Source organism: Patella vulgata, chromosome 3, assembly GCF_932274485.2.
Source record: "Patella vulgata chromosome 3, xgPatVulg1.2, whole genome shotgun sequence".
NCBI classification, from domain to species: Eukaryota; Metazoa; Mollusca; class Gastropoda; family Patellidae; genus Patella; species Patella vulgata.
The window spans coordinates 10,012,954-10,039,959 of record NC_065881.2 but is presented as its reverse complement, the minus strand read 5'-3'; the positions used below and the strand labels follow the sequence as shown (position 1 = coordinate 10,039,959).

The 27,006-nt window shown below is 35.0% G+C and overlaps 1 protein-coding gene across 3 annotated transcripts in view; it reads right to left on the bottom strand.

Moving 5' to 3' along the window:
- Positions 1-26,690, bottom strand: part of LOC126815911 (T-box transcription factor TBX20) — a 31,958-nt gene extending 5,268 nt beyond the window's left edge. For 2 of the 3 annotated variants that reach the window (XM_050542009.2, XM_050542010.2), the window contains exons 1-5: positions 26,253-26,690; positions 25,571-25,778; positions 3,588-3,861; positions 2,644-2,811; positions 1,794-1,870 (exon numbers count right to left, since the gene is read on the bottom strand). In XM_050542009.2, the coding sequence (XP_050397966.1) occupies positions 1,794-1,870; positions 2,644-2,811; positions 3,588-3,861; positions 25,571-25,778; positions 26,253-26,466 (941 nt within the window). In that variant the 5' untranslated portion in view covers positions 26,467-26,690. Of the gene's footprint in view, positions 1-1,789; positions 1,871-2,643; positions 2,812-3,587; positions 3,862-25,570; positions 25,779-26,252 lie in introns of those variants that run through there. The other variant, XM_050542011.2, reaches the window with a different exon arrangement.
- Positions 26,691-27,006: the final 316 nt, after the last annotated feature.

The window sequence follows — 27,006 nt, the reverse complement described above, 5'->3', positions numbered from 1 at the left end:
AGGTAATAAATGAAATCTATTGAAAATTAAATAAGTTAATTAAACAACTTAATGGACATTAAATGAATGAATTTAATTAATTAATTAATTAATAAAGGAACGAATGAATAAGTGCACGAATTATATGCCCATTACATTAGTAAGAGAACCGCATTAGACGGAAAACAAAACCGATAAGAGAAACCTGCGGACACGACAGAAATAAACAACAAAGAGTAAATCAAGTGAAAAGAAACATAGCGCGGATGGTGTAGGTTACATATATATAACATCTGATGCCACTTCTCTTTATTTTAGAAGCTAGCATAGATTTTCTGTTATATGCGTGTAGTTCATAATTGTTAACAATAACATGGTGTAGGATTTAGTATAAATCTCAAAATTATAGTATTTCTAACATTTTGATAATATAATTACATAATCTTTCAAATTATCTCTAATACAACATTTATAATTTCGGATAGATGTACTAGTAAAAAATCTCAAAATTTCCAAGTATTTGTCATTTCAGAAATATAATAATCTTTCAAATTACTATTTTAAACAGACTTAACCTATGTACCCCACCCCCACCCGCTTTAAAATTATTTAGGATATTTCAAATTAATATAAATTCTACAGAACAGAATCTTTTAAATAGTTAACTGTATCTAGAACATTAATTTTATGCGTCATCTGTCCTTTTTTTTATTTTTGGCAAATGTGATATACAGGTCACAATTCTATGGAATACAATTTACTGCTTTTTACTGAGCGACGTTTCAACTAGGCTTCTCTAGTCATTATCAAGCAATGATAAAATATAAAATACAACAAGACAATATATACATGTCGTTTCCTAAAATAACCGGCGTGATAATACAGGTTAATTTCCGTGATGTATATCGTTAATAAAAATGCGATGACTAGTTAAGATATATTTGAATAATTCATTGTTTGTGTTAAAATATTGCGATAAGTAATGTCTCAGCGTATCGTGACTTAAACGAATAATAGTTAACTGTATTCGTGTTTTTAGTTAAGCCTTAATCTAAACGAAATACGATTCATTAAGGCAAAGATAAGTGAACAAAAATAATAAATAACAGAAACAAAACTCGACAGGTGTAAACACAATACAATGATTCTAATGTTTTATTTTTACTTTTAAAATCATTAACTTTACCTGCCAAAATAATGACAGGGGGGAAGAACGCGATATAAATGAGTAAAAAGTTACTATATCGATAAGAATGGTAGAGGCTGTACATAGAAAACATGAAATTGAGGAATAAAATAAAATAAAGTATTATTTTGATATAATATCTCACTAAAAATTATATATGAAATAACAATTACTGGTTAACAAACCAATAATTTTTATTCCATCAATAGTTGGGAGTTCGGGTGGCCGAATGGTAAGCGTGTACGCGCTTTATCGTAAGGTCTGTCATTGAGTCAACTGGCGTGGTTTCGATTCCCCGGTGTATACGTGACAAGGAGTAGGGTCGCCTGTCCAAACTCAAGGGTTTTCTTCGAGTCCTCCGATTTCCGCCACTGCTAAAGACCCCTACGTGCAAGTGAATTATTAAAATAAAATTAAACCATATTTTAGTCCCGAAATAACCTAGTTTGTGTCGAGTGGACGTAAACCCCATGTCTCCCTTTCTCCCATAAATAGTTTTTAGAGGGTTACTGTTCAAATACTAAATGTCACCGAAGTTCTGCTATAGTAACCATATATCATGGTTAATAAACTATGTAGTGGCGTGAACATAGACAAAGTCAAGGTAATTGAAAATGATTCGAATTACCTGTCAAAATCTGTTAATCTTGTGGAATCTCTAAATCCTTTAGCAAATGGATTACTATCAATCTTTAGCTTGGTTATCTAAAAAATAAAATAAAATAAACTGTAATTTATGTTTAACAAATGTCTACAAATATTATCAAACAAGAAAACTTTGCAACAGACAGTAGCCACATTCAATTAACCAATAAATTAAAAAAAAAAGATAAAAAGAACTGCAATAACGCATATTTAAAAATTTTGCAAAAAAATAAAGATAAAAAGAACTGCAATAATGCATATTTTAGAAGTTTGCAACAGGCAGTAACCATATTCAATTAACCAATAAGTTTAAAAAAGATCAAGAGAACTGCAATAATGCATATTTTAAAATAAGAGAGAGCGAGAGAGAGAGAGAGCGAGAGAGAGAGGGAGAGAGAAGTTTTTACGTCCATTTGACTCAAACTAGGGCATATAGTTCAATTTTATTTCAATAATTCGCCTTCGAAAAGACACAATTTAATGACTCTGTTAATTATAAAAAGACAAAATTATGTTATTTATATATAAATATTAAAGTACCGATGCGTCATTTGCATTTTTCGCTACAATATCAAATTTCTCATGGCTTAATCCACGCTAATATGTACTCATATTTAACATTTAATTAAGAAAACAAAATTAAATTCCTAACATAATCCCCCGGCTTGGATTCCGCCGGATTTGAAACAGATCCATTAATAATTATTTGCATAGCGAGCAGAATTGAGCTGTTTTGGGGAAGATATTCCTATTAGAAAATCATCGTTCAAATAATGTAGTTTGCAAGGGATTCTATAGCGGGAAAATGACGCTAAACATATAGCCATATTTACCAGTTGGTTCTGGTAAGCAGTAACAGCGATGAATACGGATTCCGGAAATATGAAAGTACGAAACTCTTCGCCTTCTATTGAAGATATAGCTCCTTGACATTGTGTTGATTCCTTCTTCTTAACAACGTGTATACGTGGTTGATATTTATGCATAGAATTCAGGATCACCTGGAAAATTCAATAACATATAATTCAAATGACCTAAAAATATTAAAAAAAAAATAAGTTATCAACCATAACAGATTCTATGTTAGAATAAGTCCAGATGCGATATTTAAACGTGCCTACATGCCTACATCAGAGATTTATTTATGGCGCCACTAAGACTTGATGTGTAGGACTAAATTTTTATACAAGTTTACTGTAGAGATTGACAAAAGACTGCATCAGAGATTTACATAGAGCTACATCAGAGATTTACACAGAGCTACAACAGAGATTTACACTGAGATTTACACAGAGCTACATCAGAGTTTTACACAGAGCTACATCAGAGTTTTACACGGAGTTACATCAGAGATTTACACAGAGCTACACCAGAGATTTACACAGCTACATCAGAGTTTTACACGGAGCTACATCAGAGATTTACACAGAGCTACACCAGAGATTTACACAGCTACAGCAGAGCTACACCAGAGATTTACACATAGCTACACCAGAGTTTTATAAAGGGTTAAATCAAGGGTTTAAACAAGGCGAACTCTGACATTTATAGATTCACGGATTTAATCTAGCTTAAAACAAAGGGTTACAATACCTTAATCGGGGATTTAATTAAGGCTAAAAAAAGCGATTATACCCGGATGCATTAAGTCGCGATCACTCAAGACAATTACGTGTAAAACTGTCAATATTGCAAGACCGTGGCAACATTAGTTTTGACTCACAATTTTAAAATGTCATGTATAATTTCAATAGTTTTAAAAAATTATTTAACTTACATGGCCAGTTTTGTCCATCATATTATTGGTGAGTTTCAACTTTTCAAACGACACTGTCTGTTTCTGTAGCTGGTCTCCGGTAAATGGAGAATCGGGGTGTACGTGGAACCTGTTAGGAAGTGGTGGATCCGCCTTTCCGGCGACTAACCATGATGAACGATGATAGGCGTAGCGATATCTTTTGTTATCGACCGGAACTATATCCATTAACACCAAATACTTCTGATCAGGATCCAAACCAGTAAACGAAACCCTCAAAGTTGGAAACATTCGCCTATGGAAATAAAAAAAAAGAAAACGGGCCTTGCTTAGTTATCAATGTCATTATTCTGGAGATGGTCTTGACGTGACAGGACTAATGGTAGTCTCTATCACCCAGAAAAATATTTTACGAACATTAAAGACTAGGAGGTTCTGGGTGACCGAGACTAGACTGATGGTAGATATACTGTTCTTCTAGATGTTTTTACTTTTCAGAGAGAGAGAGAGAAATGTGGTTTAACGTCCACTCGACACAAACTAGGTCATTTCGGGACTAACACATGGTTCAATTTTATTTCAATAATTCGCTTGCGCGTGGGGGTCTTTATCCGTGGGAAGAAACCGGAGGACCCGGAGAAAACCCACGAGGTTGGACAGGCGACCCTACTCCTTGTCACGTACAACCGGGGATTCGAAACCACGCCAGTTGACTCAGTGACATACCTTATGATACAGTATGCACGCGCTAACCATTCGGCCATCCACCATCCCCTTTTACTTTTCAAGATGCCTATTTTGATAATGTCACACAATAACAATCATATTAAATTTCATGAGTATAGTGAGAGAATATTAAGTACATGTATGTTGCCTTCAAATTTATTCATCGTCACAATGTAAACGGTGTACTTTCTTGAATTTTATCGCGGCTTGGAACGGCTTAGTTGTAACGCAGCTATATACAAGTGCCCCTTAAGATTTCCACATCGAGGTATCTTTCCCACAAAATGTCTTCCAGGAAAGTGAACCGTACAGAACATGCAATAACTATTTTGGCTAGATTATCCAATTTGAAGATGAAAAAAAACTGATTTCATTTCAGAAATTCGTTTTATTTTAATATCTCTCACTTTTAATGAAAGATTTGCTATTCAGAAAGTGGTGTTAGTAATATTAATCAACAAAATTTTTCCATTGATAATGTGGAGGACTTTTAATAACTGTTTAAAAAGATGAATAAAAAGGGAATTAATCTCGGAATTTTTTAAAATGTATATTTTGTTTTGAAAGATTTGCTATTCAGAAAGGAGGACGTTTAATAACTGTTTAAAAAGATGAATAAAAAGGGATTTGATCTCGGAATTTTTTTAAATGTATATTTTGTTTTTTTAAGATTTGCTATTCAGAAAGTTGTATTTAGTATCATTAGTCAAAGAAATTGTTCAGGAGCATGTTACATTTGTATCATATTCCTGAAGCAACGACTGCGAGTTTCACAACATCTGGCCGTTGCTTGTTTACTTCACAATTCCCGAACTTATAGCATTGTTATCTATAGACACGAGAGCAGTAGCGACCTCCACGGAAACCTTGACATTGAATGAACCTTGAACTTTGCAACTCGATTATCACAGGTAGACATTTTAGCTTGAAACACCGAGACTTGGTATTCGGGACGATCGAGGAATCTGATAGGTTCACAAGTTGGGCTTGTACTCAATTGAAATTAGTGCTGAAATATGTAGGGTATTACGTGAAGGCCTTGATAAGATGTACGTAGTTAAAGCGAGATCAAGTCTTCTATTGAAGATGCATTTGTATGTCCGTCAAGATAAATGGCAATGTCTTGTTAAGAATTAATAGCTCTCTTGAACCTCCTACATACCCATTCGCCATGGATGGATTTATATTTATACCCATCTTTCCTTAGATTGTCAGGATCCCTTGTTAGTAAGACTTTTATGCGGAAATGGGGAGCCACGGTGGCTCAGTGAGTAAGACGTTGGCTCGCTAGCCTGGACGTCCCGTGTTCGATCCCGGTGTTGGCCGAGAAAGTTCGTCGGAATCTTCCGGCGTGGTTTCCCTTGTCAGTGGTGCCGGACAGAGGGCAAGGCAAGGGACAACATATAGTCGTTCAGGTGAAACGAAAAACCGAGGTCTCGTGTACACATTGACGTGCACGTAAATGATCCCTTGGCAGTTGTTCCTCGATATAAGAGGAGGCCATAGTGCCGCTATCCGGGTAAACGAATCTTGGCAGGTGGACTTCGATATAAGAGTAGGCCGTAGCACCGCTGTCCGAGAAAAAATGTCCCTTATAGCACACTGTATGGCAGAACAGTAGGACGTTAACCCCTTTCGTTTTATTTCATTTTATACAGAAATGCATGATACAAGGTGTAGGGTCGCCTGTCCATCGTGGGTTTTCTCCGGATTCTCCTGTTTCCCCCCACTGCTAAAGACCACTAATCGCAAGCGAATTAATGAAATAAAATTGAACCACGTGTTAGTCCCGAAATGACCTGATTTATGCCGAGTGGACGTTAAACCCCATTTCTCCTCTCTATATATATTTCAGCAGACGAGTTGTTCTTAAATCTGTTGTTTCAGTGTTTCTGTGTTGACGAAACAAAGTTAACACGTTTAAAGATTGATGTTATACTTCAGATGAATTGATAAGCAATGATTCGCTCTTGGTTCGATTTTAATTTGGTTTCAGTGGATTTATGACGGGTGGAGAGTGATAAGAAGGTGGATTGGTATTGACTGCCTGCTACATCATTTCACTCCTTGTCCATTTCTAATATAAATATCATAGAAATGTCTGATAGAACCACGATTACATTGGACTATCAACAGTTTCTCATTCGACATGGTACGCTCGTGTCACTATGGAAACAAGGTCCTTATCCCATGTGTCATATTTTGATTCGTTTCAATATCTAGATCTATTTAGTTAAGACACCAATTTTCACTTCCCATTGATTTGTGTCCATGTTATGACGCCGCTCTGAAATTGATATAAGAGCAATACTTTATGGCATATTCCCCTAGTAATATCGCCATTATCAGTGTGTTGGATATTATTCCGTCGGAGCAAGAGATGACTTTTTGCTCGAATGATTCAAGGGTGCAAGAGAACACGCGATTAACTAGGTTTTTAGTAGCAATAGGAAATAAAGTATTATTCGTCTGGACGATACTGTCTATTGAATATTGTTCAAAGTGAATATTAGGCGTCAATAATAACATTCGTTATGTTTCACCGACAGTTTTATTGCTGATCGGGGACGATAACTCTATCGACCCAGAATAGGTTTCTGCTAGATTCACTCCGCCATCTTAGAAGCGGAATTGAAAAGAATATTTCGTAAAAAAAAAATATTCATTAAGATTTTCATATTTGCTGATAATTTTGGCTGATCTTTTATTTTTTTGTATTTTCAGAGGATAAGAAAGTTATTATTACTTTTTTTTTATCAGGTAATAAAACGGTGTCAATGATTTCCATTATTCCATAGTTCAATCGCAGATTGTCGAGTTATGGCTAACAGTGACGGAATTTAATCAGCACGAAAAGTATAAAGTCATCCAATGAATAAAAGATTACACATTCTCGCCAGTAGATTCTATGGAAATCAGCTGAGCGGTTGTTTTTTTATGCTTTGGTGTGAATAATAGCTGTTTATGCCTTATATAATTATTGATTTTGAATAAGATAAAATAAAAAAAAAATGGCTGAGGTTATTGGAAAGTGAAGAATAAAACTCGTGGGTATTGATGTAAATACGAGTTGAGGCCGAGATTAATAAAATTCCGTTTATTTATTAACAGCAATAACTGTGCATGATGAAACTTTTTATGATCTTGGCGAGAATCATCTGCAATAACCTTTGTATACATTTCGTTTGGAAAAATTTTAATCTCTTTAACAGACTAAACGGCCTAAGGCCAATAAAGATAATTCATTATTAAAATTTGCGAAGAAAACGGCTATTATTCAATAACATTTATATACATTTCGTTTTGAAAATTCTTAATCACTTTAACGGACTAAACGGCCTAAGGCCAATAAAGACAATTCACTATTTAAATTTGCGACAGAAAACGGCTATTATTAAAAAAACTTTATATACATTTCGTTTGGAAATTATTTAATCACTTTAACAGACTAACCGGCCAATAATAAAAAAAAACATTATTTAACTTTGCGACGGAAACTGCTACAAAGTTTTAGTGGTATTATTAGAAAGACTGAAGAAAATAACCCAAGAAAAAGAAAAAGCGAGGCCGGTAGGCCGAGCTTTTTCTGTCGGGTTTTTTTTTTCTGAAGTCTTTCTTCCCCAGCATAACCGAAGTCGAGGACTTTATCTTGCTTATTATAAACTGTCTATGTTTACATGTATGTATATAAAATAAGAATATCCCAGAATACCAGTAAAAAAGCCTTATATCATACTTTCTTATGAAAAAAACCTACCCTGGAAAAATAACCCGTTACAGGTTTAAAGAAAAACTTTCTGAAGAATAACCCAAATTCCCCCGTATATATCCAAAGCCGCCCCCAACTTTCAGACCGCAAGTTATTCCGGGCATAGAATATACCCCAAAGATCAAAGAGATTTACCGTTATAGGTGTATAAAGCCTTATAAATTTTTTTTAAATAGGTAGATTAAATAATATACTGACGTCGATGTAAGCAAATGCATACTCAATACATATCAATGTGGGATAAGTAGGAACTTAAAAGTGGTAGTTATAGTGTTATAAAAGCATTTTTAAATAAGTAGATTAAATAATGCTGACGTCGATGTAAGCGGACGCATGCTCAATACATATCAATGCTCGCTTCACCATGTCTGATGTGTAAGTACTAAACTTTTAAGCAGCTTTAGGGGGATCACGTGGCTAAGTGGGTAAGACGCTGGCTCCCTAGCCTGGAGGTCGGGTGTTCGATCCCTGCATTGGCCGAGAAAGTTCATCCAGATTTTCCGGCGTGGTTTCCCCTTGTCAGTGATGCAGGACGGAGGGCTCGACAAGGACAGCTGTCTAGTCGTTCGGATGGGACAAAAAACCGAGGTCCCGTGTACACATCCGCGCGCACGTAGATGATCCATTGACAGTTGGAATTCGATATAAGAGTAGGCCGTACTGCCGCTGCCCGGGCAAAATTTCCCTCAGAGCACACTGTATGGCGTATGCCCGTCTTCATTAGCCTAGTTTAGGAGCAAAACAGTAGGACCTTAAACCCCATTTCATTTCATTTCATTTTTAAGCAGCTTTAGATGTGCCTTAGTGTTGATTGGTTTTCTAAAGATATCGTTCTGTTTTATTTGGAATTGGGGGGTGGATGGCCGAATGATTATCGTTCTGTTTTATTTGGAATTTCGTCTTATAGGTCGGATAGTCTAATACAGTGTAGAAGTAATGTAAATGTTCTCTCGTCTTGTTAATTTAATGGTAGTATGTTTAGCATTTATTCTGAATTAAAGAGAAAATACTGACGGTGGGTGTATTCTCCGGGAACATTTAGAAAAATCAGGGGGTTAGTGGTGATTTGTGATTTGTGGCGCATATCTAGAACGGAATATATAAATTCAACTTCATAAGTTACAACACCCCATCTAACAAAAAGCTTATATTTACATTTCTCCGACAAACGTTTGAAAAATATGGGTGCCAGTCTTGGGTTTTGGCGCATATCTTAACCCGACTATAACACCCAAATTCATAAGTTGTACTACTCCACCCAACAAAAAATTCATATATACATGATTCATAGAAATAGAATAATCGGTGCATTTTTTATACCGTCATTTTGGGGAGGGGAAGGGGGGAAGGGGGGGGGGGGTCCCTGAATAAACTAATTCAATATGAGGAGGAGGAAGAATCCAGTGAAGGCGAGTTAGCCATCACATTTGGTTCTAGACACCACACGGATCTGTAACCTGTGATGAGCAGGTCAAGAAAGCCAACCTGTATTTACATATATTAAACATGAAATTAATAGAAGTTAATAGGTAGGTGTCAATATCTGATATAAGTTAAACAGGTAGAAATAGTTGTTTATTGTCAGCGAGCACCTGCAGGACTATATACACAGATTATTCAAGTTAAATTACTCATTGTTGTTATTTAAAAAGTCAAACTGTGACTGATCGTACCCTAATAATACCTTACCGACTTCTACACCTTGAAATTCAATAGCCGCCATTTATTAACTTGTTTAACAACGATGAAAAATGGCGACCCTTTATTCAGGGGCACGGCAGTAAATCTCCCAGGCTTAGAAATGAAACCGTGCTTATCGTAATCATGTTACCTTAACGAGCAATCGTAGTTTTGTTTATACCTGTATACAGGTAACACTTATATAGATATCTATTGATGTTCATCTTGAGAAACTATGTGAAGACCCTATACCTATAGATAGGTGTAGGTACACATCATTCACCGCCATACAGTCGAGGCTAGATGGCCAGAGATCAGAAATGATTTCCCCATTGACTTTAATTTAATGTTAATTCTCGTCTCTTAGACCGGCTCTAACTTTTTCCCAAATTTTCGTTGGGTAGAACGCTTTCTACCACAGATGGAGCAACATGTGGCAACCGCTTGCCCAAAAGCACGTATGGGGTTCACCATAGAAAACATGTATTTTCAAACTCTTTTCTTTGAGTCTACACCAAAAAGTGAACAAAAATCGCCATGCAAAAAAGGGGAAAGGGAAGGGGAGAGAAAGACTAAAAATAACTTTCGCCCTACATTCGTGACGCGTGGCGGTGTAGAAATATTCGGTGAGCTGTGTTCAGATGAAGGGTACCGTCATGATATATAATATGTTTCTTTCCGTTAAAGGCGCCAAACGATTTTTTTTAATTCAGAGCAAAATACGGTATTTAATTGATTTAATGTGTTATTTCGATAAGTGATTGAATTTTCGTTTCGTAATATTTCACACAATGAAGTTTGTGTACCAATTTTAATTTTCTATCTAAAATGCAACACATTCCTCGCCCCCTCCACACACACACACCCACACCCACACACCCACACACACAAATTCACAAAATAAATCAAATTCATCTACATTGACATTTGATTTCTTACACACATCCAAAAGGTCTGGCCATTTGAAAGTCTCATCGTTATCAGGTCCACCATCTTTCGGTGCATTGACACTGAACCTATATTTTATCATGAATATTCGCATCACACAAATATATTGTAATAAACGATGGCACCACAGACGTCTTCAAAAAGAATTTACTAATTATACTGAATAAATCAATAAATTATCAATGTCTCTACCAAAAGTCAGAAGTCGAAATGTAACATCATGCGCGTATTTGTAAATGACAGAAAAGCCCCAAAAAACCCAAGCCGAGAGATTTATCTACCGATGTTATATCAAACTAGGTCATTTCGGGACTAACATATGGTTTAATTTTATTTCAATAATTCGCTTGCGCGTAGGGGTTTTTAGTAGTGGGAGGAAACCGGAGGACCCGGAGAAAACCCACGAGGTTGGACAGGCGATCCTACTCCTTGTCACGTACAACCGGGGATTCGAAACCACGCCAGTTGACTCAATGACAGACTTTTTTACAGCGCGCACGTGCTAATCATTCAGACATCCACCCCCCCACCCCCAGTTATATTTTAGTTTTGTTTGTTTAATAAAATAATATACATGTATAGTAAATCTGAATGCATTTTAACTTTGAATGATTGAGCCTTGAAAATTATATATTGACGGAAAAATGCAAATGAAGATCAACAAATTTACGTATTTTTGTTATTCAGATAAAACAGACTTTCTTTGTTGATAGAAAAATCAATCCCGAATTTGAAAAAGATTTCACCAGAAGGATAAATAAAAAATAAAGATTACTAAAAATACTTTATCCTTTTTCCTTGATCTATGTAAATGGCTGTATATACAGTCATGCAAAAGAGGTTAAAAGCCAAAACCATTAAAAAAATAAGTGCGAAGAGTATTGCCTCGTTTTGTCTGCCTTATAAGTACATAATTGTGTTATTCTATAGAAAATAACAGCCTCGGCGGTGGTATAAGTGCTAATAACATAGCATCGAGGCCAGAACCTCGACCTTTCTCTTCAATGTATGGATTCCTCAAATCTTTTTAAAAGTGCAATTCGCTCAATTTAAACACCGTTTATAGTGTCAAAATTAAAGTTAAAGACGGGATTAAGGATAAGAAAAGATCCCTGGTGGTTTACGATCAGAACGAACGACACGAGATGACGTCATAGTATAATGGTTACTGCAACTCAGACATGGTAAATGTAATTTTAATCTTAGGCCAAAAATAAAAACAAAGAATACCCGTATTTACCCGACAAACCCTATAAAGCCAAAACATTTTTTCTGAATTCCCTGGTTCTATGATTAGATCTATTTGTTAAAGCCAACTTCAAGTATAGTCAAAGGTCACAAGATGCAAACAGGTCTAGCGCTAATCCCTACCCTAACGCTAACCGTGGCTCTAGCCCTAATGCTTACCCTAACCCTACCTTATAATCTCGCCAACAATCAAGCGCCATAACCTTATTTACATCTCAGCGACCTTGACGAAAATTGAGCTAGCCTTAACAAATAGATATAACTCGGTCTTGGCGTAGTTTTCTGCAGACACTGATCGAACTGTCGGTATTATATGATTCCGAATCGGCATTATCTTACAGAATTCCTACTCAGTAATTAAGCTAAAAATACTAGAAAATCAACATTAAACACTTTACGGTACCGTTTTAAAAATGACAGAAAGACTATAAAATGCACGAATAGATTCAGTTTATTAAATGATTAAACATATATTATGCAACAGCTAAATCTGCCTATTTCAGGTCTTTCTTTAGGCCTGAAATGTTATCTAAATTATTAATTAGACATTAATTAACCTATCCAGGCCATAATCAACTCTAGATGGCAGCGCTAGCCTGCGATCTTTAGTGGATTGTGAGCCGATTTACTGCTTATGGGAATTTCAGTCGCTTAGTTCTCGGTTCATAGTGGATCAATTTGAATGAAATTCTCAGCAAATTGCCTTTACATTATCTAGTTTTTAACTATTAGAGTGAGAACTGCCAACTCGTTACCGAATCTCCCATAATGTATCTTTAATTTAGTAGTTTACTTAGTTCTAAACAATCTTAACCCACAAACCGCGGGGAAAAAATATAAAACACTGAGCATCCACATATCGACCTTTTTTGTGGCCAAAACACCGTAAACACTGGGTTTTCTTCTCTTGGCCTTACAGCATCACAGACGTTGTAAATGTTATTTTAATCTTAGATACAATACAGGAAGTAATAGCTGTCTCAACAAAAATAAATAAATCTGTCCACCTGTCAACAGGCTTTGTGTTTATTTCACCAAGTTTCACCGACTGTCGGGATAGCAACATATATTTCACTTCTAACTAAAACTTAGGCTTCTGACTCAACTTTAAGCTAAATCGCAATTCTTCATCAAATTACATCTTTTGTTGAATGTGAACTTCGGCTCCTGACTCAAACCTTAAAATCTAAATCGGATATAAATTACGATTCCTCATTAAATTTCATCTTTTGTTGAATCTGAACGTTGAGTTTTTTTTTAGATGTTCTATATTACAGGATTTGCTAATGGGCAAGCTTTTATGTCAAATTGGGTATTTAGCTTTCAAACTTATTTGCTTTTCTGACGAGAAACTAATATTTTGCAATTTTTTTTCATTGTTTTTTAGTAGGCCTACAAATTCTATAGTTTCCCCTTCCAGTGGTGCAGAATGAATGGCCTGGTAAGGAGAGTGTCTTGTTAAAATAATTTCCCCATCATAATGTTTTCATTACAAAATGGTTAATTTAAGTTAATCCCCTAAAAAAGTAACCAACAACTTCTTAAAAAAGCAAGTTTCAATATTCATTAACTTGCGAAGGACTCTTGTCTTTTGTAGTTTCAAGTGCCACCATAAAGACACTTCAACTGGTCAGAAAGACATCTCGAGCATATCGTTTGATGTTCGAGATTTAAAGCGAGCCATTATTAACGACAGACGTGAAAATACTGGATTTAAAGTGGCCTCCCCTTGTGCATGCCCACGTTCCCAGATGGTCGTGGTTTTGTCAGGTTAACCATGACTAAATTTGATGGAGACATAGAAGAATGCAGACGAACATTAACAAGCGATATGTCACCTGACTGTCCAGCACGCGCTAATTTGCATACTTCGTAAGATAAATTACTGCGCGTGTTCACATTCGGTCGTGCGAGCGCATTTATAAAATCCTAATGGTATCAATTTGAAGCATGTCTCGGGACCTTTTGTTTTAAATACGAAGTGACCGTGGTGTTAAAAATCTCATTTATCCCCCGTTGAAGTGTAAATGATATGTACGTCCATTCAGACGACACCCTTTTTCCTACAACGGATACGGGTATCATAACAATCTGGCGACAACTTTCACATTAAATGCTAATTATTCATAGTCAAATCAGAATAGTTCATACTTAAGACATTGTACATGCTAATTAAGAAAAACACATTAGTATAATTGGATAATTAAGTACACTTATACTTTGAAACATATAAATAAATGGAATGTTTCTACACGTCCCGTCTTCATTATGTGGAGAGATAGACGGCGCTGAACTCAATTTAATTAAACTTTCAACCGACATTGGTAGCTTAAAGGAGCTAAGTCTCTAACTGAATATTTTCTATAAAATTCGAAATTAAACACACGAATTAGAATTCAATATTGCTCAATTTCAATCAATAATGATGTTGTTATCTTGCCATGAAACTATAGCATCCTAATATGCAATATTTACGACACTATTAACATTTTATAATCTGTACTCATATCCAACAGCACAATGAGGAAGTAATTAGTAAAAGCTGATCCACAAACGACAAAATAGTAATTTAAAAACGTGTAGAATTGCAAAAAATAGAGCCACATACGCCCTTTAATTTTTATATAAAAGTATCAATAATTTACAACATATTATGTTGTAACATTCTAACGTGAAGCGCTATCTCTGCCCCCCCACCCCCCCTGCCGAAGTCAAGATCAGTCCAGACAACATGCGGGTATTCGAAGACAGCCATTGTGTAGATGACCATAAATGGGGGGTTAGAAAATTCAAGTCTATATATATGGTAATTATTATTCTGACTTGAAAACCAAAAATTATCGCGAGACAGAAGCACTCTACAAAGAAATACGAGCCTGCATGACAAGACGTATAATGCCTTTAAATGAAAAATAATAACCTTCTCCGCAAACAATTACAGAAGCGATGAACATCTCAGAGACAATAGAATTCAGAGTTTGGCTGCATAACGGAAGACTCACATAACAATTTGGGCAAATTTACATATCATTGGGAGCTATTTGGCTGACGACTAATAGACTCAAATTATCATGGACTCGCAATTGTGAAATCAGCGCCGCACATAACTAGCAGTTATCCCATCTTCTAGGCGAAAACTGCAGCCCGGAAGATGAGAAAATTATAGGCATGGTAGTCAAAGCTTTCCATCATTGTGACCAAGTAATATGGGTCTTCAAGCAGAAACTGTTCGCTGTTCAATCTCAGAGAGATTTAACTAAAAAGATTTGTTTATATTTCTCGTGTTAAATAGTCTTTAATCGCTTCGTTTCGTTTTCATACATTCATCATTCTTAAAATTGGACATTTACAGTCAACCCTATTATTTGAATGTATTTTTCCTGAATACGAAATGGAAGCAATCTTTCGACAAGTCGGCAGTTGCGTTTCGCTATAGTACATAATTACATTCTTCCCTCGTCCATTCATTTGTCTGTTGGCCTACTAGTAATCTTGTCACAAACTGCGTCAGGCCTATCACTTTTCACAACTGCTTTCTTTCAATAATAACAATGTTTGTCGTTACGATTTTTTCCGGTTTGACTCCCGCTGAGGGCTGTTGTAGCCTATTTGATCAAGCCCACAATGGCTGTGGAAAGCTTTGTTTGTTGTCAATGCTTACTTCCTTAGGAAGCACCTACTGCGAGCTTATATAAACAGTGGTTGCGTTTGAATGACGGGGTCGTGTCAAACGATGTCACTAGTTTGTCTCGGGACCAATTTAACAACGGGGCTAAATTACCTGTCAACTGTACAAAGAACGAGAAGGGTGAGAAAATATGGAGTAAAAAGGATCTATCAGTTGTGTTAACAAGAAAGTCAAATTTAACGCCACAAGAAGGTCGATCTCTTGTTTTTAGAAACAATAAATATTTGGGTTTTAAGGCTGGTCGACAGTAATTGACTGTCAGTCTTACAATTGATATCACGCATAACACCTTCCACCCAAACCTATGTTATACTGACACAGAGGGGCGTAGGAATATCCAGTAGACATTAATAAATTACCAGGGCACTGTTTCTCGAAATCTTAACTAAAGATAAAATCCAAATTTTAGTAGATACTTCAATTTTGATTGGCTAAGAACTAAAATCAATCTAATATTATCCAATCAAATTACTAAAATCTGGATTTTATCTTATTTAAAATTTCGTGAAACAGGCTCCTGTTTAATCAAAAGATCATTACCTATAATATCATTAAGAAATGAAATGAAATGGGATTTAACGCCCTACCTATCTGCACCGAGTGGGCTAATGAAGACTGTCAGTCTTACAATTGATATCACGCATAACACCTTCCACCCAAACCTATGTTATACTGACACAGAGGGGAGTAGGAATATCCAGGAGACATTAATAAATGACCAGGTTACACATAATTACCTATAATATCAATAAGAGAAGTGGAATGAAACGGGGTTTAACGTCCTACTTTTCTGCACCGAGTGGGCTAATGGAGAACTAATATTTTAGTATTCGTTATCAATTGAATCTATTGGAATATGACCCGTTTCTTAATCCAGTTTATTTTCTTCTACTAAAGGGGCATTTTGCAAGATTTAGATCAAGAGCTGTTCATTCTTGCTATAATCGTTCAAAAATAGATAGTGCTAAATGAATATAATGAGAATTTCATTCGAATTACTTTATTGTGAGCGAAGTTATCAATGATTGTAGTTTTGACAAAATATGTGCGATGTTTATCATGTTAATAAATTTCTAATTAATGATTTAGATAACATTTCAGGCCTAAAGAAATACCTACAATAGGCAGATTTATCTCTTGCATAATGTATTTTTAAGCTAATATTCTAAAACAAACAGACGGAAAATCTATTGATTCAAAAGAGCGATTATAAAATAACAACGATTCTCACTTTCTCATAATACACAGTTGTTCTCGCAATTCCTCACAAATATTACAAAACAACGGTATGTAAATCATAATAGATCAAAATCAGATGGAAACTTCTTTGTGGCTTATTTTCTAAATCCGTAAAAATATTATATTAAACCCCATTTCGTTTCATTTTACAAAAATATGTACAAATATTATCTAAAACATTGCAAAAAAAGTAAAAAGTTTCAATCTATATTCACAAACAACGGTTTTCATTAGGTTGGGTGGATCAGAACAGTAGGACGTTAAACCCCATTTCATTACATTTCACAAAAAGACAAGCCATTAGGTTTAAAGGAATTTATCTCCAGACAGTGTAGACAGCATAATGGTAGTGGTATATATAATAAATGTATTAGGTGACATGTCAAATGGAGAAAAAAAAATCGAGGTCAAAAATATGACAAACGTTTGATAATGTAAGTGGTAATCAACGAAACCTGTTTTAAGAACATATGACATATTGTTGATGCCTATGAACGGAACCTATTTAAAGCAAGTGGCATAGGTTTGATGCTTGTCTATGAAACAAGTTTTAAGAAAATATGACATACGTTTGATATTTATCGACGAAACGGATTTAAAGAAAATATGACATAAATTTGATGCTTGTCAACGAAACAGATTTTTTTTAAAAAATGACATAGGTTTAATACCTATGATCAACAAAACTGGTTTTAAGAAAAAATCTTTCAATCAAATTACACTTGATATAAATGTCAATGACACCTAGCTATAACATTTTCCTTTTGGTCTGTTAAATCCCCCGGTGGCCTTTTTTTGGCCAATGAACAAGAAAGGCACTTTTTGTTTCCAGATGCTGTAGGTTATAAGGGTTAGAAACGGGTGTTTTATTTTTATTTACATGTATGCACATTTCATATTTGAAAGGGGGTTTAACGTCTACTCTCTGCACCAACTGGAATAATGTAGATGGCCATACGCCTACTCTTTTTTTCGGGGAATGCTCACTAGTCCGTGGGTTCATTAGTCCACCGATATCTATTATTAGGGTTGGATCAGGGTTAGGGTTAAGTTTATTGATACCCATACTTATAGTATTTCTTATAGCGGCGGACTAGTGCACCCGAGGACTAGTGAACCCTTTTCCTTTTTTCGTTTTCCAAATGTCAGGTGGGTGATTTTAATGCACTGCCAATGGTGCACAAAAGGCTTAGGATTTCCGTACACTGATAAACGGGCCGGAAAATCCCGAAGAACTTTCTCATCCAACGCAAGGGCCTTCTGATTAGTGAGCCAGTGTCATACTAACTTGTCCACCATATACACCAATTATATCTCATAAAGAGGGGAAAAAATATCAAAGAGCGTTATAAACTCCTTTCATTTCTTTATCTTGGACAAGTTGGCGTACTTGAAATAAAAAACCAAGTGGATAGTAGTAATTAATACAATCTGGACCAATCGCTTCAAACAAATAAAAACACTGGAAGCTTGTGGCTATCTAACATGATAGTCTATTCATAACGAACAACAAGACTGGAAATGTGTGTCTATCTGGACCGTTTAAAGAAAACAACATACTGGAAGCTTGTGACTATCTGGACGATATAAAGTTGAGGACCAGCCTGGAGGCAGTTAAGTGGTCAACTGATATAATTTGTTTTATCTGCCAGCTTTCCGTGGCCATTACCTTATTAAAGGCATTAAACACTGACCCCCAGGGTGTTGAGAGCGCCGGCTGTATCAATTAACTTTTAAACAGAGAAGCGTGCCGATTAACAATAGTGTTAGTCGAATTCATAACGCACCAGTTGTTTCGTCAGGGGAGTTAATTTGCTAAAAGACAGCCCAATCAAGTTGAACCGGTTAAAATAAATAAATAAACATTGAAAACAAACATGGGTGATTGTTGTAGATAGAAAAGAGTGAAATTATCCAGCGGTTTAAATCAAGGCTATCCTTTTACTTATTGTATATAATGATATTGTTAATTATATAGCCGTGGAATAACAATCCTTGTTTCTTTAATAGAAATTAAGATCTTTAAAGGGTAATTACATAGCATCAGTCAGCACATTATTATGGGATTGAGTCATCCCGGAAAAGGAAATGAAATGGGGTTTAACGTCCTACTGTTCTGCTCCTATACTGGGCTAATGAAGACGGACATACGCTATCCATGTGCTATGAGGGAAATTTTGTCCGGACAGCGGCACTACGACCTACTATTATATCGAATTCCAACTGTCAAGGGATCTTTTACGGGTATTGAGTCATCTCAGGAAAGGAAATGAAACCTGGTTTAACGTCTTGCTTTTATGCATTAACCAGCTTTTTGTTTAACTAATATTCTCATACAAGATATAGCTAAGCCTATGTACCCCACCACCCTCCCCCGGTTTCACAAAATTGTTCGCCTTATTTACCTAACATATAGCCCTTTATAAATTTATAAATTTATAAATTTTTTGTTGTTTTAATGTATCAAATACATCAATAAGAAAGTATGTGCAAAGATATTTCTCATAAACAGTGATTGAAAGTTGAGTTAATTCTTAAGTTAAGTCTGAGAATGCTTTGTGAAATCGGTGCCAGTTTAATGAAAACGAGTATATACTATATATGAGGAAAATTTTGCACATCAACAATTATATTAGTTATTCCTTGTGCTAATTAGAAAAGTCTCAGATGTAGTTTTCGTGTTTATTGTCACAGAAATGAATTTGAATTACAGTTTTTGGTATATGATTTTATTACGAAGCATATCTCATAAATCGTTCAAAATAACATTATGGAATTTTACAATCAACCTGTCCTATTATTCGCGCCTTTTGCTAATTAGAAATGAAATAAAATGGGGTTTAACGTTCTACTGTTCTGCTTGCTGATTAGAAATTTCTCAGTTGAATAATTTTTGTGTTTCCACATTTGACTGAGTTTACGTGGAACGGTTGAGATTGTTGTTGGCCAAATAATCTTATTCAATATCTAATACAACACAACAATGAAATGTCCTCAAATTGATAAACAATATTTTGTTTAATCCTTATATGACATATAGAAGTAGATTTCACAAATTAAAAACACTTATATGGAGATACTACTTCTGAGTTTATTAACATGTGTTTTTAAAACATTTTATTTAAAAATTTGTGGAGAGAGAGAGAGAGAGAGAGAGAGAGAGAGAGAGAGAGAGAGCGCTCGACACCACCTAGGTCATTTCGGGACTGACACGTGGTTCAATTTTATTTCAATAATTCCCTTGCGCGTAGGTGTCTTTAGCAGTGGGAGGAAACCGGAAGACCCGGAGAAAACCCACGAGGTTTGACAGGCGACCCTACTCCTTGTTACGTACAACCTGGGATTCGAAACCACGCCAGTTGACTCAATGACAGGCCTTATGATATTAAAACTTGTAAGAGATTGAGAAACAGGCATAGCCTATATAACATCTCCTAAATACAAGAATAAATATGGATATATAAAAGAAATACAGTAGGTGATAAACAAAAAAAAAAAAATAAAAAAAATAACATGAATTAATTTAATATTTGCATATGTCAGTTCTAACATGTAATTAAGTATGTCTACACCTTGTCTGCTCTAAAACGTGATCTAGATGCTACTTATATAAAATATAATAAATAACACGGGATAATTAAGGATAAATTAGTTTATAATGACGTGCTTTTATGCACAGGTGCCCGTTTGTAAGTTGTAGGCGGTGGTTTGTCTACGGCGTCAATATAATAACTACATGCACCTCACAATATGATAAGCATGAAATTTACATATTTAGATATTTTACTCGTATGACTACTGTTGTGTTCATTTGACAGACCTGCTTATTAAATTTGAACGAGAAAGAATAAAATGGGGATCTGAATAAAGTTTATAGGAGTGGGGATTTTTGTTGCAACATAACTTATTTATTGGCCCATTCCCTCAAATTTAAAACCCAGATATCAGGAACTTAATTTTAGGTATATCATAAAGCGAAGGGATCTTTAACAGCATAATAATTGTTCGTGGTATATTTCTTTATTCGGGTATTGTATTCTATAAAGGAACTGAAAATGGTTAAAATAATCCTTACTGTGTTCATTTATTAATATTGTGTGAATCTGTGTAAAGTCCTTAGATTGATTAATAAAATGAATATCTATGTAATTTCCTTAGCCTGATTAACAAAGAGAATGTAAATTCCTTAGATTGATTAACAAAATGAATACCTGTGTAAATTCCTTAGATTGATTAATAAAATGAATATCTGTATTAATTCATTAGATTGATTAAAAAAATGAATATCCGTGCGTGTAAGTTCCTTAGATTGATTAACAAAATGAATATCCGTGTAAGTTCCTTAGATTGATTAACAAAATGAATATCTGTGCAAATTCATTAGATTGATTAACAAAAAGAATGTAAATTCCTTAGATTGATTAACAAAATGCATACCTGTATAAATTCATTAGATTGATTAATAAATTGAAAATCTGTGTAAATTCCTTGAATATCATACATTTTGTAAACTTTAATAATTATCTCTCAACATGTAGCTTCGAGACAAAGATTTTTCAAAGGAAAACATTTACTGCTTTAATGCTCTGTATCAGTGAATCAGTCATTTGGGAGACCACTGTCATTGAAAAAAGTCGTTCGATACATTCCAGTCTCCACTTCGCGTGCACACAGTTCAATATGATTTTATTTCATTGCCTGAAGAGAGGCATTTGCCCAAAACATTGGATTTAAAATTTACATGATATTCAAAATTAGTAAATGGTTTTAACCTTTCCATTTCAAAATTTAATTTGTATTTTTAAATCGTCGTGTCTATAATTATTCAAGGGATGGATTCGTGCGTGTCTCAACTTTTGTAATCGTAGCTGACGTGTAGTTGTACCACGCCACACCACACCACAAACAACAACCTTCTATAAAAAAAAAATACTCGAGACACGGGATCGTTGTTTTTTATAATATGTGTACTATCAATTAGACATTATAATAACAAAATAATATTTTAAGATCACCCACTCCCCCACTCAAAGTGAAACATAACTTGATGAAATGGAAAATATACAATGAAAGAGCTCTATGTCTTTCATTATCCAATGTTCCGATCTTCATAAAAAAAACGATTCCACGTGGGCAATGCATAAGATGAATATAACAATTGTTACTTGTCCATAATGTTCTAGTTGTAATAAATCTGCGACAATTGTCATTTTCTACATCAGAATATTATGAATCATAAGTTGGTTATAAAATAATGCCCCGAAATTCCTAAACCGTGTTTTTACAGGCATTATGTACACATACAATACAATGTCCGTCTTCATTGGTCCAATCAGTGCAGAAAAGTGGGACGTCAAAAATGAATCTGAGACAAATGTAAGGTTCTCAAGCAGAATGTTATGAAAAATAAGTTTATATCTAATATATTGGGGGTCGCGGTGGCTCGATGAGTAAGACGTTGACTCGATAACCTTGAGCTCTCGCGCTCGATCCCTGCGTTGTCACGCATGGTTCTCCCTTGTCTGTGGTGCAGGACAGAGGGCCTGACAAGTGACAACGTATAGTCGTTCAGATTTGACGAAACCGGAGGTCCCGTGTACACATTGGCGTGCACGTAAAAGATCCCGTGGCAGTTAGAATTCGATATAAGAGTAGGCGCTGTCCGGGCAAAATTCCCCTCATAGCACACTGTATGGCGTAATCCTGTCTTCATTATTAGTCCAGTCGGAGCAAAACGGTACGCCGTTAAACCCCATTTCATTTCATTTGTATCTAATATCGAAGGACATACCAAAATAAAGGATGTAATGAAATAAAGCCTAGATCAACGAGCCTAATAAGAGTTAGTGCTAAATGATAAGGCCAGCTCAATTTACATCTCAGCGACCATGACAAAAATTGAGCTGGCCTTAACAAATAGATTTAGCCGCCTAATAAGCTATTTCAGTCACGTTAAAATGTATTTAAATCTCGTGTGATAGTGTCACATACTTCTCAACTCTAATTTAGACCTCGATTAATCGCTTTTTTAAAGGACAACTCCGACTTTCTTTGTGTTTCAGACAAAAATCAATATTTCTCCACTTCAATTATATATATCTCTTGGAATTTGTAGGCTGTGTAATTGTATTGTCTACCCGATGTCACCGTATCGTTTGTTCTGTCTGTGCAGTTTTCCTGGCGGTTTGTTAAAATGGTTTCTAGTATAATAGTACAACAATCACTTATCAGAAATATGATATCGTTTTTGTCTGTTTAAATTATCTTGGAATTTGTAGACTATCTAATTGTACGGGATGTCACCGTATCGTTTATTCTATCTGTGTTTAGATCTGCAGCTTTCCTTGGGGTTTGTTAAAATGGTTTCTAGTATAATAGTACAACAAACAGCTATCAGCAATATATATATATTTATATTGTTTGTTTTTCTGTTTCAATTATATACGTCTTTGAATTTGTATTGTATTGTCTATATACGGCATGTCACCGTATTGTTTGTTCTATCTGTGTTTAGATGTGCAGTTTTCCTTGTGGTTTGCTGCAATGGTTTCTAGTATAATTGTTGTTTTTTTCTGTGTCAATTATACATGTATATCTCTTGGAATTTTTAGACTATGTAATTGTATTGTCTACGCGATGTCACCGCATCGTTTGTTCTGTCTGTGTTTAGATGTGCAGTTTTCCTTGGGGTTTGTTGAAATGGTTTCTAGTATAATAGTACAACAAAGATTTGTTAGCAATATATATATATATATATATAATATTGTTTTTTTTCTGTTTAAATTATCTTGGAATTTGTACGGGATGTCACAGTATCGTTTGTTTTATCGGGGGGGTTGGATGGCTGAATGGTTAGCGTGCGCGCGCTGTATCATAAAGTCTGTCATTGAGTCGACTGGCGTGGTTTCCAATCCCCGGTTGTACGTGGCAAGGAGTAGGGTCGCCTGTCCAACCTCGTGGGTTTTCTCCGGGTCCTCCGGTTTCCTCCCACTGCTAAAGACCCCTACGCGCAAGCGAATTATGTAAATAAAATTAAACCATATGTTGGTCCCGAAATGACCTAGTTTGTGTCGAGTGGACGTTAAACCCCATTTCTCTCTCTCTCGTTTGTTTTATCTGTGTTTAGATGAGCAGTTTTCCATGGGGTTTGTTGAAATGGTTTCTAGTATAATAGTATAACTAATATTTGTTAGCAATATATATATACATATTGTTTTATTTCTGTTCGAATTATTTATCCCTTGGTTTGTAAAAATGATTTCTAGCATTTAATTAATACATATAAATGTAATTATTGTTTGTCATATCTGTGTTTAGATGTGCAGTTTTCCTGTATGGTTTCTAGTATTAAATTTATATCAAAAAGGATAGATATTTATTTAATATATGTACCTTTTGTTGTCTAAAATGTTGTCTAAAGATTTTGGCATGAAAAACCCTCAAACACAGCAGTTATATTATGGAAAACAATTACAGCATGACATAAAACTGTTATGTTTAGTTTAAGCGCAACCTCGTGGGTTTTCCCCGGGTTCTCCGGTTTACTCCTAAATCTAAAGACCCCTACGCGCAAGCGAATTATTGAAATAAAATTGAACCATACAAAATACCGTTTAAAGAGTATGAAAAAAAAGTAACAATTATTTGCCTTTTAAAATGTGAATTCATTGATTGGTTAAAGACCAAGAAGTCTACCGTTCTACACCGCCATAAGCAATTCACGTGATACACTACAAAACTATTTATGGAATAACAATTACTGATTTATTAACACAGGCAACGGATAAATACTTAGCTTAGGGTTTTACCTATATGTTAAAATTTGTTTTATAAAGACGACAGTACCATCGTCAAAACGTTGCATATAAACCAGTAATTTTAATTCCATTTATTCCATAAATAGTTTTTAGTATGACGTAATACTTACCTCATAAACTAAATATGGAATAACAATTAATAGCTAATGATAATATATAAGTAAAACCCCAAGAATTTATACAGTAAACCTATGAGTCATATTTTTTTTGGTTAAAAACGAGAGTATCATCGTCGAAACCTTGTATGTTAATAAACCAGTAATTGTTATTCCATAATAAAATAATCTTGAGTATGTTATTGTTCAATTACTAAATGCCACTCAATGAAATGAAATGGGGTTTAAAGTCCTACTGTTCTGCTCCGAACTGGGCTAATGAAGACGGGCATACGCCATACAGTGTGCTATGAGGGAAATTTTACCCGGACAGTGGCACTACGGCCTACCCTTATATCGAATTCCAACTGTCAAGGCTAATGAAGATGGGCCACCCAAAGAACATCTTTATTTTGATCAAATATTTGGCTGCTTTTCTCTCAACATAACTTGATATTTATGATAACAGTAATTATTAGGACATTATTGTTACAAAAAATATTCTTGAATGTGGTACTGTTCAATTATTAAATGCCACTCAAAGAAATTCACGTAATGTTTTTTTTTTTGTTTTTTCAACTGAATGATTACGTCAATCGGTTTGTATTAAAGTAAGCAACACCTGTGTGACGATGTTTAAATTTATTCTTTGTTTGTTTCTTCTATTTAAAATCAATCGATTGTATTTTGGTTTCTAATTTGACCGCCTACTCGATGTTATTACTTGGGTTAAATACGATTTGTTAAGCAATACTCAGGAATACAATAGCTAAGAAGATATATCAATTTCCTACCTTCCCGTCTTAGTAATAATCATCTCCGTTCCAAGTTCGTGAAATTTATCCCATAGTTCTTTTGTTTCTAGACGACAACTCACGTGCTCCATTTCTTTGCTTCCAGATGACGTCACTGGTGTCGTTGCTATTTTGGCTGTCTTTAAAGGTATTTTGTCTTTCGGTATTATTTTCTGTGGCATCGCGGATTGTCTTTCTACCAATTTTTCTAGAATTACAAGAAATTAACCCTTAATTAATGTTACCGTCTTATCAATCTATTGAACTTGCGTGTCAACTGTAGATTAATTATTTTCCGGGAAACAAATAGAATTAGAGAAAATCTTTCCATTGAAAAATAAAACAAATCATTAGAGTAATTAGACTTCATTAAGAAGTTGAAATTATCCCGTAACGAAATACCATTCACAGAGTTATTAACCTTTGTTTGATTTTGTACAGAATTTTATCACGTCATCAAAAAAAAAAAAAAAAAAATAATGGGAAATTGACCAAATTAGCTCCCTAAGAGATTCTAACAAAATTATTTTTTGTTGAAATGCATGAATGCATTATTTAATGAAATTTCAAATTAACAACAAAAACAATAGGCATTATAAAACGGATCTTAATCTAATCTAGAAAAAAAGAAAACAGTGTTTATTTTTCTTTTAAAAAAATATATAATTAGCATTTGGCTTACCTAAAGGTGAAAGGGAGGTATCGTCGATGATAATATCTTCACTATCGCTATTCTCAATTTTCGGTGTCGGACTCCCAATAATGGCCGCTATAGAAAACGCCGACGCTTTCGATGATAATTGAGGTTTTTCTTTATCAACTATATTTATGATATTTTCATTAGAGTCAATCTTCTCCAATTTTGGAACAACACAAGGTTCTTCTGTGTCTGACATATTTGTAGTTTTAGAATTAACCCGTGTAAAAGTTGACACAAACTCACGTGATGTAGAAATAAGCCCCGTGTTTCGGTTCGTATCTTTTTCCTAGGCTAACTTGGCAGCCTATGGATAATTGTAACTAAATGGCGAAGAAAATCCTTTAAAATGAGACGATGTTTCAAATTTATCACACAAATGACAAACGTTTTAACAACATACACTAAAATTCGGATGCCACAAACTCTCAATCGTATGTTGCTAATAGCCGATTTCTCCTCAACAATCTCCGCTGTAAGCGATAAGTGGATTGGTTAACCACCTCAGCAGACCTAGCCAATGAAATGCCGCGAGAGGCCGTCCCGCGGAGGGGAGTAAGATATTAGATGACTGTTAATTGGCTGAGGCAAGTTGTCTGTTTCAGCACATTGATTACATGTTACAAGCGACTTGTCAATTTATCATGCCAATACAGAGGAAAATATTTACACCATATCAATGGTTTTCGTTTCTCTTAAAATCGGAGATGACGAGTTTTATGAACGGATTAATAAATTC